At 43.4% G+C, this 16,609-nt stretch overlaps 1 protein-coding gene across 1 annotated transcript; it reads right to left on the bottom strand.

The window, feature by feature from the left end:
- Window positions 1–3,251: 3,251 nt before the first annotated feature.
- On the bottom strand, window positions 3,252–16,255 carry ZP4 (zona pellucida glycoprotein 4). Its single transcript, XM_017862247.1, has 14 exons — window positions 15,797–16,255; window positions 15,392–15,513; window positions 15,204–15,306; window positions 13,721–13,873; window positions 12,742–12,929; window positions 12,137–12,234; window positions 11,132–11,262; window positions 10,766–10,955; window positions 10,544–10,694; window positions 10,151–10,229; window positions 9,892–9,894; window positions 8,350–8,451; window positions 7,992–8,164; window positions 3,252–3,771 (listed from the first exon to the last, which is right to left on the bottom strand). The coding sequence occupies exons 1-13, from the start codon at window positions 15,969–15,971 to the stop codon at window positions 8,037–8,039; spliced, it is 1,623 nt and encodes a 540-aa protein (XP_017717736.1). The 5' UTR covers window positions 15,972–16,255; the 3' UTR covers window positions 3,252–3,771; window positions 7,992–8,036.
- Window positions 16,256–16,609: the final 354 nt, after the last annotated feature.

The raw sequence follows: 16,609 nt of genomic DNA, 5'->3' as shown, positions 1-16,609 counted from the left end.
AGGGTTTCTTTTGCTGTGGTGATGGTTGCAGAACTCTGTGAATATACTAAAGACCATTGAATTGTATACTTTCAATGGGTAAAGTGTATGGAATGTGAGTTATATCTCAAAGTCATTTCAAAAATGAGAAACAAAGCCCAACTATAGCTGCAACTGGATTTGTGATTTTTTTTTTGAGACAGGGTCTCACTGTCACCTAGGCTAGAGTGCAGTGGCATGATCTCTGCTCACTACAGTCTCTGCCCCCCCATTCCCCCAGACTCAAGCCGTCCTCTGACCTGAGCCTCCTGAGTAGCTGGGACTGGATTTGTGATGTTTCTTCATGGCACTTTTATTTTTATTGTGATCAAGTGTATTTCTTCCAGGGGATGAGTGAGTTGTGGGTGTATTAACAGGAAACCCCACATCTGAGTGTTTCCTGATCGTCAAAAGATGAAGATAATTAAGTTCCAGCAAAAGTACAATCCTTTGTTATTACAAAGCTTTTCATTTCTAGGAGCCAAGGGTCTCATCCTGGAGACACAGGAGTTAGGATGCAAAGAAGGGGTTACTCACAGAGACAGGCCCTAAAGTGGCCTCCCTGGTTAGAAATTGCTACATTGGGGAACAAATACTTTCTGCTTAAAATCCAGCCATTTTCTGGCAACTTTCTAGGCTCCTTTAAATCGGGTTAAATTATGTCATGGTTTGGTATGATTCACTCAACAAATGTTCTGAGCTCCTGCTCTGTGCCAGGCCCTTTGCCCTGAACAAGGACAGCAGCATTTTTAGGAGGAAAGTCTGACTTCATAAGGTCTGAGTAGCACAGCCTTCCGTGAAGGTGACTGTCAACAAAACCAGCTTTCTCAACAATCCCACCTCACCTGTCTCAGGATCGCATCAGGGGCATTTGCCTCCCCTGTGTGAGGGAGGGGCGGCCAGTGGAAACATCTTTTCTGCTTTAACATTTTTAAAAGCATATTTTAATTGACAAGTAGTTGTACTGATCATGTCCATTTTTTGTTTTCGGCAGAGTCTCGCTCTGTCACCCAGGCTGGAGTACAGTAGCATGATCTTGGCTCACTGCAACCTCTGCCCCTCAAGTTCAAGTGGTTCTCCTGCCTCAACCTCTCAAGTAGCTGGGATTACAGGCACGCACCACCATGACCAGCTAAAAGTTTTGTATTTTAGTAGAAATGGAGTGTCATCATGTTGGCCAGGCTGGTCTCGAACTCCTGATCTCAAGTGATCCACCCGCCTCAGCCTCCCAAAGTGCTGGGATTACAGGCGTGAGCCACCGCACCCTGCCAATGTTTTGAGATGTATACATTGTGAATAGCAAAGTCGAGCTAACTAACACATACATCACCTCTTTTTTTTTTTTTTTGTGGTGAGAACACAATCTACTCTTAGCAATTTTCACATTGTTATTAACCACAGTTACCATGTTGTAAAGTTCTTGAACTTATTCTTCGTGGCTGAAATTTTGTATCCTTTCACAAACATTTCCCAACTTTTTCCCCTTGTTTTCTTTGAAAATAATCTTTTAGGTGTTTTTGACACATATAAGATAAATTTAATGTTCTGAGAGGACTGCTTATAGACTGATGAGGGGATATAATAGTTTGAATGCTTGTCCCTTCCAAAACTCCTGTTGAAATTTAATTGTCAGGCTGGGCCGGGCACCGTGGCTCACACCTGTAATCCTAGAATTTTGGGAGGCTGAGGCAGATGGATCATCTGAGGTCAGGAGTTCCAGACCAGCCTGGCCAACATGGTGAAATCCCATCTGTGCTAAATATACAAAAATTAGCTGGGTGTGGAGGCACACGCTTGCAATCTCAGCTATTTGGGAGGCTGAGGTGGGAGAATTGCTTGAACCTGAGAGGCAAAGGTTGCAGTGAACTGAGATTTTGCCACTACACTCCAGCCTGCGCAATAGAGCAAGACTGTGTCAAAAAAAAAAAAAGAAAAGAAAAAAAGGATGAAAAAAGAGCCATTGTAACAGTACTAAGAGGTAGGACCATTAAGAGGTCATTAGGCCAGAAGAGCTTCACCCTCATGGGTGGGGTTGGTACCATTACAAAAGGGCAAGTTTGGCTGTTTCTTACTGTCTCCACAGCAAGGCGGCCCTCACCAGATGCTGACACCTTGATTTAGGATTTCCCAGCTTCCATAACTGGGACCCTATAAATTCCTTCCATTATAAACGACCTAGTCTGAGGTATTCTAGTGGCACAAAACAAAGACCAGATAAATTAACTCATGAGTCACATAACAATTGGTAAACATGTAATAACTATAATCCAGCCCCTTATTCCAATATTTGGATTCAAAGACAAAATTTGGTAGGTACAACTTTTTTCTCCCTTGAGACAGAGTCTTGCTCTGTTGCCAGGCTGGAGTGCAGTGGCACGATCTTGACTCACTGCAACCTCCGCCTCCTGGGTTCAAGCAATTCCCCTGCTTCAGCCTCCTGAGTAGCTGGGACTACAAGTGCCTGCCACCACGCCTGGTTAATATTTTTGTGTTTTAGTAGAGACAATGATTCACCATGTTGGCCAGGATGGTCTTGAGCTCCTGACCTCGTGATCCACCCTGCTTCAGCCTCCCAAAATGCTGGGATTACATTCTTATTCCTCTTCAGTTCTATTCCATGGGTCTTGATTTCTAGCTGTCCCTTGGAAACTCTACTCCCATGATTTCTTGCTCAGTTTTCATGCTATGAGGGGACAATATGCTTTTGTGTCTCATACCACAGCACATTTCTGCCCTCTAAGAGCTAAATGTCAGCCATGTGGCTAAATGTAAACCACCACACCCGGCCAGGTACAACTTATTTTATCCAGTATCACTGAGAGCCTATTATTCTACCACCTTTAAAACAAAAACAGACTAGTCTCATGGAAGTATCCTTCCCAACCACTGTGCTCAAAATGAGAAATTTCACTTGATTTGGCCATTTCTTGTCACCCAATTGGGTACTTGGAGGTATAGGGGAAGGTGGTTTCCCTCTGGCAATGTCTACCAGTGTCTTTCACATTAGCAAGGGTTAAAAGCAGTACTTCTTAGAAAAGTAGAAAGAGGCAAGTAAGTGGCACAGCTATCCAATCTCTGCTCCCTCTGGCCTGCAGATGTTGCAGTAAGGCTTAATCAAATCTTTAATAAACAGTAGCTGACATTTAGCCCTTAGAAGGCAGAAATGTGCTGTGGTATAAGACACAAAAGCATATTGTCCATTCACCGCATGAAAACTGAGCAAGAAATCATGGGAGTAGAGTTTCCAAGGGACAGCTGGAAATCAAGACCCACGGAAAATAACTGAAGGGGATTAAGAATGTTCTAAGAACCAAAAATTATAGAGCCAGATAGCTAGGAACAATTGATAGTTTTCTATTTCAGAGGTTAGAAACTTGAATTCAGAGACTGCATCTCTGCCAACAGTATCCGGCTCTTCTGGTCTGAATATTCTGGGTTAAAATGGGAGTGGCAGGGAACGTGACATTGTTTCAATAGGGTTCTTTCCAAACAGCTGCTATAACATCAGCTTCAACTTCTGGTTTCCTACCATTATTCTTGTTACCAGACAGTGTAAACAAGTTCCATGTTGGTTGTTGGACTAGAGTACTGACTTCCTTTCCTAATACAAAAGGGAACTTTGTCCAAAATAAGGATCCAATAAAATGTTTCAATACATGGGGGCTAAAGTCAAGATGCTGTTTTCAGTCACCTGCCAGCTTCCTTAGGTTCTCTCAGGTTCGACTTCCAAGGTAAGCCAAGATAAATATTTCCCTGGAAAGTGATGAAAAGAATCTTAATGCTTCAAGAATTCAATCCCTAAGTTGTTGGTGACCAGCAGACATTCAACTTCTCTCAATCTTGTTTATGTATTATAGAATTTAACACTATTATATATAATATATAGTGTTAACACTATAGTGTTAACACTATTATATATAACTCATTTTGAGATGTGTATACATTGTAGGATGGCTGAATCATATTAACGAATTACCTCACTTATTTCATGAGAACCCAATTTGTAGTCACGATATACAAAAGATCCCTTGAACTTATTCCTAAGTTTGTAGCCTTTGAGAAACATCTTTCCATCTCACCCTCTGCACACAAGTAACTACCATTCTACTCTCTGCTTCTATAAATTCAAGATTATGTGTTTAAGTGAGATAATATACTTTTTCTATGACTGGTTTATTTTAACCTTTTCCTCTAAGTTCATGTCACAAATGACAAGATTTCCTTTAAGACTGAATGTAGTTCATCATATACATATACCACTTTCTTCATCTATCCGTTGATGGAAACTTTGATTTAGTATCTCAGCTATTGTCAATAGTGCTGTAATGACTATGGGAGTGTAGATATCTCATCAACCTACCAATTTCACTTCTTTTGGATACATACACACTAGTGGGATTGCTGGCTCATGAGGGTAGTTCTATTTTTTTTTTTTTTTTTTTTTGAAGAATCTCCATAACATTTTCTGTGATGGCTATACTAATTTACACTCCCACCTACAGGGTTCAAGGGTTCCCTTTTTTCTACATCCTCACCAACACTTTCCTTTTTGATAATAGCCATTCTGATGGGCAGGAGCTGATCTCATTGGTTTTAATTTGCATTTCCCTAATAAGGGAGAATGCTTAGCATCACTAATCTGTTGGTCATTTGTATATCCCTTGAGATGCCTACTCATGTCCTTTACTCATTTTTATTTGGGTTCCTTATTGAGTTACATTTTAGACATTAACCCCTTATCAGATGTATGGCTTGCAGATGTTTCTCATTCTACAGCCTGTCTCTTCATTGACTTGGTAAAGCTTTGTGAGACAGACGTGAACAGGAACACCCTGGCTAACACAGGGGAGGGAAACTGACCTAATAGGATCTGCTGTTATGGACTCAAGTGTCAAACTAGAGAGATAAGAGGAGACAGACGTATGGCCCCCTTTCAGAGTTTCACAGACAAGCATGACAAGGAGCTGACACTAGACTAATGGAAGAATTTGTTTCCAAAAATAGGTGCCTACCCTCAAGGAATTCAGGGTAGCTAGAACTGCTACACAGGTATGCAGGCAAGACACGCCAGGGGAAGCTGAGGCTGACAACTGTGCAGTGGAAAGCTACCCCACCATATTAGAATAGGAAGCTATGTTGCCATGTTGCTTATGTGTGGAACACTTATCTACAAGATCAGTTAGCAAGAGCCACACAAAGAATAAAGTTATTTTTTCTCGAGGAAAAAAAAAGATACAGGGATGAATTACATTATTCTGGATTGATCAGAACAATTCTTTAGTTGGAAGGGAAAGAACTAGCGGTTTAACTAGAAATGAGTTAACTAAAGTTAAACCCATTTGGAGGACAGTGAATAAGTTTGGGGTAGTAGTCTCATAAGTTACTTGATAGAGGCTATTTAAAATTAGATGCCTCCAAAATTGAGGTATAATGGGGCCTCTGAGGGGAATAATCAAGTTTCTGGTTTAGCTACGAGACTATATTAAACTATACGCTAATGGTTCAAACTGACTTCTCAAGTAACTCAACTTCAAGGTAGATTTTGGCCAGAGACTATTCAGAGATGTTTTAAGTCTTTCCTTGCAACACTTTCTCTGACCAGACTAACTTCTAAGATTGTTAGAAAACCAGTAACACTGTATCTGCAGAAATATGCTTGTGGAATTATGTATTCTGAAAAAGGTTTCACAGTAAAATAAGGGAAATAGATTTTGCTCCCTTTGAAGGCATACCATGTTAATATGAACAGTCCCAGAAACCCTGCTAGAGAATCTGGCAAGTCCTCGCTAGAGGCTTAAGTACCAGGGTTTTCTTTAACTGCAGTATCCATTGGTTAGTACAGGTGTTACTACCTTTTTTTTTTTTTTTGAGACAGTCTTGCTCTGTTGCCCAGGCTGGAGTGCAGTGGCCTGATCTCAGCTCACTGCAAGCTCTGCCTCCTGGGTTTATGCTGTTTTCCTGCCTCAGCCTCCAGAGTAACAGGGACTACAGGCACCTGCCACCTCACCCGGCTAGTTTGTATTTAGTAGACAGGGTTTCACTGTGTTAGCAAGGATGGTCTTGATCTCGTGATCCGCCCATCTCAGACTCCCCAAGTGCTGGGATTATAGGCTTGAGCCACCGCATCTGGCCCACTACCCTCCTCTTAGAGGGGCAAGTGACCTATATGCCAGGTTCTGTGTTAAAGGTTTTTCCTCTTTTGGAAACTCAGATTCCTGGCTTGTCAGGTCAGTTGCATTTAGAGAACTCTATACACTGGCTTTGTTTTAGAGGGATAGGCTAAAAACTTATGCCCATATCTATTTCCTCATAGAAAAAGATGAGACTTAGCAATTCCCTTCTCCTATTTACCAAACTTTGTTTCCTTGAATCATCTGACATTTGTCAGAGTTGCTGAGGAAGCCTTCCTGTTCATTGCCAATGCCTACTATGCTGCTTATATAGCCAATATACATTTTAATTGAGTAGACTTGAGTCATACAGCAACTAGCTAGAATAGCTCCCTGCCAGCAGCAGCTGTTGAGCACTTGAAGTTTGGTTAGAATTTTAGTTTAAAACAGGTACTATTCAGCTATTGAAAATAGTTGGCTATAAGTTTTCCCAACAATCTAATATCTAGAAGTACATAGTATTTCCAATTAATGTTTAACATTTAAAATTTGTTGTGAGTATATTCAGAGATTGAATAGGAAAGCAAAACCTTGAATATGTTATAATACTCAATATTAAGTTTCATCTGATTACCAAGTTATATTTATACTTGAATTGTTTAACCTAGTCACCAAACACTACCCCACTGCAGTCAGAGACTACTCTTCTCTAAATGTCCGACTTCAGCACAGGTCAACAGACAGACCTTTGCATGTAACATAGCCATTATCTCCCCAAGTCATTATCATTCCATAAGCCTAAGACAATCCTTTGTCAAGCTGTACCAGTGCCCACCACTGGCAACTAGTCTTTCTGAGGAACTGCGTTTTCAGTACCATAGGGAATTAAGGGTACAAAGTTAGTGCTAAAACTTGAACTGGAGTCTATCTTTTGTTGCTCAAGTGACCCTGGGCAAGTTATTTGACTTGTATCTATCCCAGATTCTAGACACGGGGGATTAATGAATACTATGATATTTTCATGAGGCTCAAGTATGTTAACATCAAGCTTCTAGGATAGTTTGTTGCACGAAAACCATGTATATCCCTATAAGGTCAGGGTTGACATCCAGATTAGCAATTTGAAGTAGGGTTGGCTTGACTACAAAGCAGCTGTTCAGGAGTATAACACCTTTAGCTTGCTGAAAGGTCAATTTAGAAGTTATTCCCTGAAAAATAAGTAGGCGAAGTTGATAGAACCAGGATTAGTTTCAGAACTTCAGTGAGAATAGGGAGTACCGCAGAGTATGGCTGACCAGCAGCATCAGTTACAAGAAAGTTCCTTTAACAGGACATTTGCCTTGAGAAGTCAGTGATGATATCCCTACTACATCCCCCCCCCCCCCTTTTTTTTTTAAGTCTTAGTTCTTAAGACTAGGAAACTACTTGTCAGTTTGGCTCAAAACTAAATCTCTGATGATCAAGGCACCTCCAGTTGGCCAATTGATAATCAGATACCTTTAGTCACTGTTCTAGACCAGGGAAGATCAGCATCATCTAGGAAATGGTTAGAAATGTAAGTTTAAAGCCTTTGTCCAGACTTACTGGATCAAACTGAGAATGGGACCAGTCGTCTGTTTCTACCAGCCCTCCCGTGATCCTGAGGCACACTCAAGTTTGAGAACCAGCTATCTAGATTCATAATTAGTTTTACCCTAGTTTCATTGATCTTATGGAAGAATTTTATTCTGTGTTCTGACCTAAGACCTCTGCTAAGTCTGAAATTTTTGTATCAGTTTTTATTCTATTCTCAGTTGAGTTATACTGCCAAGCTTAAGAGATAAAATGACGAAGAGATGAACTAGTCTGAAAGTAACCTTTTACCTTTCAAATGAGAAGCTCAGCACAGGCTGGGAGTACAGTCTGGTTTTATTGACATGTTTGGTCTGGACAATTCAGCTGTTTCTTGATAGCCAAGTAGGATACTAACAAGCCTCCAAGGATTAAGGTCCCAGAAAGGCCTGCCACCCACAGAACTTTTGAGTCTACAGGAGCACCTGGAAGATGAAAAGGTAGATTAATGTATGCTAAAACCAAATGATTCGGTGTCCTAACAAAGACTAGCAGTCTGCTATAGGAAGATCAATTTCTTTTGACTAGAACGCAAGGGGTAGAAAGGAAGACGTTGGTTTGACTGGTAGTTTGGTTCACTAGTTAGATCTCCTCCCTCTTGGATACTTACGGAGCTTTTCTGGAGTGTTCTTAGTGGCTTGGAGTAGAATCATGGGGCCTTTGCTAGAAACACTAGCAGTAGTGTTCTGAAAAATGGTGTCTGAATTTCTTCCTGTTAGAGAAATGAGACCTAGTAATTCATTAGTTTTTGCACGCATAGGGCAGGGATAGAAAATGTTTTGGTACAAGGCCAAGTCTCTATAAAGCTTGGTTCTATGCCTTAAAAAAAAATCTCATTAAGTGTATTAATACATACTTGAACAATTGAGATTTTGTATCTGATGCCATTACCTTAGTTTCACCAGGACTTTGCTGTAAAGATGTTAGAAACTATCCCTGAACTGCCATGCTTTTCTAAACAGAGTCCTTTGACAGTAACATGTTTATAATTCAGAGATCTTTCCCTGTGATTCAAAGGTAACTAGTAGAATAGAACTTGGAGGCTGAAGTGCAGAGAAATTTAATGAGTTTAGATCTGGTTTTCAAATGAAATAAAACAATTTGATTCACTTGAAATATACAGTTTTACGTTTTCTGTATTCCATGTTGTATTAAGAAAGATGGCAAGTGGAAGAATGGGAAACAAAGACATGCAGGTGGACTGTGAGGAAAAATATTTCTGGAGTTTGAGAGCAGCCCAAGCAACATAGCAAGATCCATCTCCATAAAAAAAAAAAAAAAAAAAAAAGGGCTGGGTGTGGTGTCTCGCGCCTGTGATCCCAACACTGGGAGGCCGAGATGGGTGGATCACCTGAAGTCAGGAGTTCAAGACCAGCCTGGCCAACATGGTGAAACCCTGTCTCTACTAAAAATACAAAATTAGCTGGACTTTGTAGCACATGCCTATAATCCCAGCTACTCAGGAGGCTGAGGCAGGAAAATCATTTGAACCCGGGAGGCAGAGGTTGCAAGCAAGCCAAGATCTCACCATTGTACTCAAGCCTGGGCAAAAAAGAAAAACTCCCTCTCAAAAAAAGATAAGCTGGGTATAGTGGAATATGCCTATAAGTCCTAGTTACTTGGGAGGCCGAACTAGGCGGATCACTTGAGCTCAGAAGGTTGAGGCTACCATGAACTATACTCATGACATTGCACTCCAGCCTGCATGACAGAGCAAGAACTGGTCTCAAAAAAGAAACAGTGTAGGACTGTTTTAATTCTACTTCTTTTGCCAGTTGTAGGACCTTAATCTAAGGTGGTTCACTCTTTAGAAGTAGGGATAATATGCATTTTTGGAGATGTTAAAGTATTTAATGTTGTACTTTGCATAAGAAGCACCATTTAGTTACTATGAGTTTTGCTAGAAGGGACTTAAAGCTTCAGAGGTCATGAATGCCAACTCAGAGGCTAGACAAGGACAGGTAGAATCAGGTAGACATACGGACACATTGACTTAGAAGCATTGACCCCAACCAACTAGAGACCACATTCTAGGTCCACTCATTCTACTTATAGATCTTTAGGCTGCATTGCCAGACCTGTCAAGCAGGTATAGATATGTTTACTATCCAGGTGTATTCTTGTTAAAATGAGACATAAGATGGCCATAAACTGCCTTGGTTTGTGGATGAATTCAAGTTCATATGGAAAAAGCTAATGTTGAGGGTTACCCGAACATTTATAGCTTATCTTAGTCATGGGATTCTGGGAAGCTAGTCACCTTTGTTCTGTGGCACTGCAAGTAATTAGAGAAGCCTTAGTAAGATGAATCTTCAGTTTGAGTTGTTTAGCCAGAGACTAGGAAAGTTAGACATGTGACTCAAGATTCATTCAAGTCTGTCCTCTAACATACAATCAGCTTAGATACTCACGACTGAGATCAGGACAGGTTACCACACAGGATGGTGTCTCAGCAGGCTGGCAGACTGACACGCTGCAGTGCAGATGCACCTGGGAGCCAACAGAATTCAGATCATTTGTAGTACCACCATGCTACGTGTCTCTAAACCTGCTTTGTCTCCCCAGGAAGAGGTTCAGGAAGTTATCGGAAAATTGATATGGTCCAAGTTGATATCACAATAGCACTAAGGAACTGGAGTCCAATTGACAGATGCCACTCATGTGATTGGTAACAAGGGTTGCTCTGAGTACCAATAGCCAGCATTAAAGGGCTTCCTTGGCTGCGGAGTAACAGGACATGGAAACAGTTGTAAGCTGGGGAGGTTCAGAGCCCTGGTGAGGGTCATGGAAGGGAAACATCCTACCGGTCCCCTGAGGGCCTGTTTCTCCGCTGTAGGGTCCACAAAGCTGAAGGTGAAGATGCTGAAGCGCTGGTAGTGAGAGGGAAATGGAAGATCCAAGGCTTCCTGGACAGGGATCAGCTGGGTCTGATAGTTGTCTCCAATGTAGGGGCAGCTAGACCAAGAGACCCAGCAGTCAGGATGGGCTTGAGAGTCTCAGCACAGGTGCATGAAAGAACCACTTACCCCTTTACCAGGATGGGCCACTGTGGCTGACTCAGGGGGTCTGTGCTGGGTGTTGCCCAACACTCATGTAGGAGCAGCCCCAGGGAGGGGTCTGTTCTGTGAAGGATGGAGACCTCCACGTAGATGGGATCCCGAAGCAACTTCACCACGGGGTAGTCACCAACACCATAGTAGGAGCCATAGTTTTTATCTGCAAGAGGCAGAAATAAGGATTTAAAGTAGTAACCTCTCAGTGACTTGAGGGACTGTCACCCCCTTAAATAGCCCCAAGCCGCTTAAGTGTCTTGTTACTAAGTTAAGGTCTTCATGCCCCCAGAAAACTGGATTTAGACCATGTGCCAGATACTCCAGCCAAGGGGGTCATACCTTTGGCAATCTGAAGTTCCAGAGTGAGGGGTCCAGGCTGGGTCTCAGGAAAGGGTGGTGGGAGAGTAAAAACCTGGACCTTGATTGGGAGAGAGTTGCTGCTTACTGAGTAGCTGCAGCTGACATGGAGCCTGCAAAGAAGCAAAATTTTAACTAGTTGGTTGTGGGAGAGGCAGGTGTCAGTTATATACATCCTTTCTTTTTAACTCAAGGAAAACATTAAGTGCTAGACAAGTTTATAAGTATGATGGATGTGGTTCCCGCCCTGCTGGGAGCTGTATTTTAGTTGGGGAGACCAATATGCAAGTAGGACCAATGTTTGAATTGGAGATAAGCACACAGAAATAAAGATGCATCATGAGAAACATACCTACTGTAGAGATCAGGGAAGACCTTAGAGGTACCTTGATATGAAGGTGAAAGAAAATAAACTTGAGGTAGATGGAGAGCCTCACCCAATATAGAACAAAGCCTGGAGGCGAGGAAGTGCTTGAGGACCTTTGAGAGTTCCATAGAAGAACCAGGCTGCAATCGGGGAACAGTGAGTGAGGGACTGAGAATGTTCAAAGTGAACAGGCTGGAGATGAAGTAGGAGCTGTTTTATGCAGAGTCTTGATGTTCATCTTAAAGCTTTGTTTTTTCCATGGCTTTAAGGTGTGTGATACGATAGACCTAAGGTTTTAGAGGAATTCTTTTGGCTACAGCATGGACAATGGAGAAGGCCAAGATGTAAAATGTAGAATGGAGAAGGCCAAAATGAGAAAAAAAATCGTTAAGTGAAATAGCAGAACTCCAGGTGAGCTTGAGACTTAGGTCGGGTTGGAGACAGCAATACAGATGGACTTAAGTAATGGGCAGTGAGATTGGTGAACCAAGGTAGCAGACAGGTTCTCCTAGTACTGAGAAGTGCTCATTTGTGGATTCAGGGCTTACCCGAGTATGCCCACTTTATGGAAGGGGGGAGGTCATTCTGGTCAAGCAGGGTCAGGTTACACAAGCCCTTACCTGAAGATACTGTCACGAGTGACAGAGCCGCGGCTCCCATTTTTCACATCCCTAGTTGCCACCAGTTCATTTTCATATACTGCTCGGTCTCCAGTGATCTACAGGAACATATGGAGAAATCTTGATCATTTCTGTTAGCATTATGCTGCTTGACTCGGATCTGGTCTCAGTCCTCAGCAATGCTACCCTGTTGTATGTTACATTTCCTATTCCTTCAGCAGAGGTGAGAACACATAGCAGTGACTTCCTGGCAAGTTATCACTTTGCCTTATTTCAGGACAAAGGAATTGGAAGGGGAATTTGAGTACCTAGAAGAGGCAGCTGAAGCACTACCAATTCCAGTCAGCATCCCTGCTGGTTTCTTCTCTATAGCTTGGTAAATGACAGTCCCTTAGCTAGATCACAGCTGTGATGCTGTTAGCTGAACACCCAGAAGAGATTAGCTTTTTCAGTGATGAGGCGTTCTCCTGCCCTAGATACTCTCCCAAACTCTAAGCAGTAGTCACAAGTATCCTTCATGGCCAGCGTATTTCACCTCTCCCCTACTTGTCACTATGACATTCCCACCCGAATTCCAAAGCCAGGAACAAAGCCCAACTGCTCACCCGTCTTGTGGTGCCACAGGAAGTAAATGGAAACTGGAACAGAACAAAAGCTTGTGTTGCCACCACAGGGTTACACGCACTGTCATTTCTAAGGGCCAAGCGCACAGAATCCAAGAGCAGTGGCGGTGAGGCTACATTCCGAGACACAGCGATGGAGAAATGGCCCTCTCGGGTACAACGCAAGGTCACTGAAACAGAGCAGCTGTGCTGAAGGCAGGTCATCTCTCCCATTAAGGGGAGAACCAGATGAAAGTCTAACCACTTACTTTTAATCCCACTGAGAAGTTCCCAGCTGATGACCTCAGTGCAAGATCAGGCACCCAGTTTAACCCAGGCTCTAAATGAGCTCCTGGGGTTGAGTCTTGCCTCCCCAACTTATTGTGTGACATCAGGCAAGGTATTGCACCTCCTTCAGTTTCATTTAAGAGGGGGATAGTAGCTACTACCTCATTTTGCTTGTCAGTTAAGATTAAGATATTAGAATAGAGTGTGCAATGTATTAGGTTGGTGCAGAAGTAATCCTGGCTTTTGCCATTGTGGCTAAAGGCTGTGATTATTTCTGCATGAACCTATAATACTCTATGAGGTTGAATTTATGTTAGAAAACCTCAGAGCAGGATTTGAAACATGCAGAAAGCAACAGCCTTGAAGTGAGGCTCCCTAAACAATCCCAAAGTATCAGCCAAAGTCGCTATTCCTTGGAGAAAAGTTTCTGTCAATTAGCAGTATCTGGCACTAGCAATTATCTGGCACATAGACTTCAAGTCTAAGTGTTATTGGCTTTATATCTGGATTCTGGGAGAACGGACAGTGGAAGCTGTAGAAAGGTCTGTTACTTTGGGATCCAGTGTTCTTGGATGCGTGGCTACATGGCAGCCTGCTATCACTTACGTTTGCTTTCTGAGCAAAGCCCTCTCCGGATTTCACTGTAATTGGAACACTTCCTCAGCTGGTTTCAGAGGTGTGCTCAGTTACTCACCGGTGTTTCCATAGTAGCAGGAATTCACCTCCTCAGAGCTGTAACAGCAGCCTAGCCCCTCGCAGTCTCCTCGAGAGATGGGTGAAGGTGCACACGGCAGCCTGTCCTGCGCTGGGATGGAGTCACACCAGTCAGTATCTGGAGCATCTCGGGCTAGGTTTTGAAAAAGAGTCAGGTTAGGTAATGGAAAAGTTAGTCTTGAATACCATTTTGATACAAGTCATTGACTTTGGATTCCTGTAGATGTGTAGATGATTGAAATTGGTGTATCTATTCCACATTGTAGATCCAGTCTTGAGTGGTTACATGTTGTAGATTAAGTCTTGGGAGGTTGTCAACATCAAGTCACCTTGTAAGAGTGCCCTGACAGTTTTTTAAAATTAAAGAATGCCAACAAGATTGGTGGAAGCAGTAGGGGCTTCTTACTCCTTTAAGTAACAATCCTTCCTTCTGTTCTGTAGAGGCGTTTCTCAAGCCTTAGTTTGGATATGAGTTATCTGAAGATTGTTTTTGAGTTTGGGTCTGGTTCAGAACTGGGGTGGGGCCTGTGAGTCCTCATTTTATTAGTGCTGCCGATCCTGGCTATGTATTGGGAAGGAAGGCAGGTGAGAAGAGGGAATTGAAAGTTTGAGTCTGTTCTGACTTTGAGGATGGGCTCTCAGTCAGGCAAGACTTTCTGAAGTTGACTAGGCATCATACTCCCTACTGTTTCCTTAGGGAAATGATCAGATATCCCTCCAGCCGGTGGGATGTAAGACCTGGGTCCTAGTCTCAGTGCACATCTAGCTCCGTGGAGGTGTTGTTCCAAGTCCCCTTGCTAGCTTCAGTTTTCTTTCCTATCATTCTCCCCATGGGTGAAAAACTCCTGGTTCTGGGAGTTCTTTGAATCCCAGCTCAGTCACTCACCAGTGATAGGCCCTTGGGCAAACTTCCTGGCAAGAGATAGGTTTTTTTTTTTTTTTGAAACGGAGTTTCACTCTTGTTGCCCAGGCTGTAGTGCAATGGCACGATCTCAGCTCACCGCAACCTCTGCCTCCCAGGTTCAAGCAATTCTCCTGCCTCAGCCTCCCGAGTAGCTGGGATTGCAGGCATGCACCACCACACCTGGCTGATTTTGTATTTTTAGCAGAGACAGGATTTCTCCATGTTGGTCAGGCTGGACTTGAACTCCCGACCTCAAGTGATCCACCTGCCTTGGCCTCAAGAGTGCTGTGATTACAGGCATGAGCCACTGCACCTGGCCAGCAGTAGTGTTTGCAGCGCTAGGTTAGGATTAGGGAAGGTAACACCTGAAGTGCTTACACACACAGTGCCTCGGCATTGAGGAATCTCAATTGGTAGTTATTCTAAGGATTGCCCATGGAGGTGAGAGTTGGGACATGATCCTTCCTTCATTAATGTCAGGTGTCACTGCACAGAGCAGGTCAGAGAGGACCAAGAGCACTTTCACCCCTCCCAGATCCTGAGAGCTTCCAGCCTTTACCTAGAAGATCCATAGGACACTTGAGCAGCTTCCTCTCTGTAACCATCTTGTGTTCAGCCGCACCCACTCCTTCAACTCCGACTGGCATGATGTAGTGGGAGTCCTGGAGAGACAGACCCTTGGGAGTCAGCCTGGATGGTAGCATGAGGGGCTTCACTCAGTGTCCCTGGCCACTGGGTCATACTCACCCACTCAGTGACATAGCAGCTGCTATAGGTTGCCTCCAACACCACGGAGCTGCCCTGACCCTTTCTTATCCAGGTGCCACAGTCAGAGTCATTCTGCAGCTTGTGCAGCAGCCCTTGGTTGTCTGGAGGGGTGGGGAAGAGGTGAAAAGACAGCAGTCAGTCTCCAGTACCAGAAAGGACAGTCCGCCTTGCTATTAAACCCCAAGGAGCAACTGTCAATTAGAGGAACAAGAGGAAAATCAGATTCAGATCAGACGTAGTTATAACTTAGACTACTATTTCTTTTACAGAAAGATGCGACAGGCTCAGAGGGGGAAAGTATCAAGACAGGAAGGTAGGGAAGACGTCTTGGGTAGTAGAGGAGACATCATTGCTTGGCTAAGCAAGGCAAGTCATCAAACTTACCCCAGGTTACTAGTACAGGAGGAGAAGTTGCCTCCTGACTGAGGTTTACAGCAAACTGGAAGCTCCACAGCCCACAGTGGAGCACACTGGAATAACCTGGTGCCTCGGGCTTATGCTGACCACTCAAAACAAGAGATAATGAAACGCACAGCAAGACACACTGCAGCAGCCACATAATGCCACCAGGAGTTCCTACCGGCCACAGGCTCTACCACTTCCTCTCCCAAGAGCCAGGGGTCTGCCTGCCCAGATTCCTTTATGTACAGAAGGCAGGCTTGGTTTCAGCTGCACATCTTTGTGACACTCAGGTGGGATGCTTTTAGAAAGGGTAATTCTTCTAGCCTCATTTGCTTTGGGGCACAGTCTGCAGCTGCCTCACATTAAATACCATAATCCAGGCAGACTTCAGAGCCCTAGAAAAAGTAACTTTTAGCTAACAGAAAAGAAAGAAAGAAAACTTCGTCAGGGTTGCTCAGTGTAGCATTTGTTCCGCTAGTTTGTTGAGCTTATTGACTTCAGAAGACCTCCCTCTAGAATTTTGCATATTTGGGTGTGAAACTGCCATCTTTGAGCTATGGGGTCTGGGTACGCTATGAACTCTCTGAATCTTGGTTTTCTCATCTGTAAAATGGGAATGCTATCTCCTGGCAGTGGTGGTTTTAGGATTAAGCGAGAGATTCTATGGCAAGTGCCTGGCACAGGGCTTGGCCAAGCAGTGAGTGCTTAATCAACATTGCTGGGTGAGAGGTGTGGCCCTTGGAGAAGCCTTGTCACCTTCTCCACCCATTCTAGAAAAGTTTCTGTACAATTAGA

The sequence above is a fragment of the Rhinopithecus bieti genome, unplaced genomic scaffold (genome assembly GCF_001698545.2).
Source record: "Rhinopithecus bieti isolate Rb0 unplaced genomic scaffold, ASM169854v2 scaffold_57691, whole genome shotgun sequence".
Lineage (NCBI taxonomy): Eukaryota > Metazoa > Chordata > Mammalia > Primates > Cercopithecidae > Rhinopithecus > Rhinopithecus bieti.
This window is presented reverse-complemented; position numbering and strand designations above follow the sequence as displayed.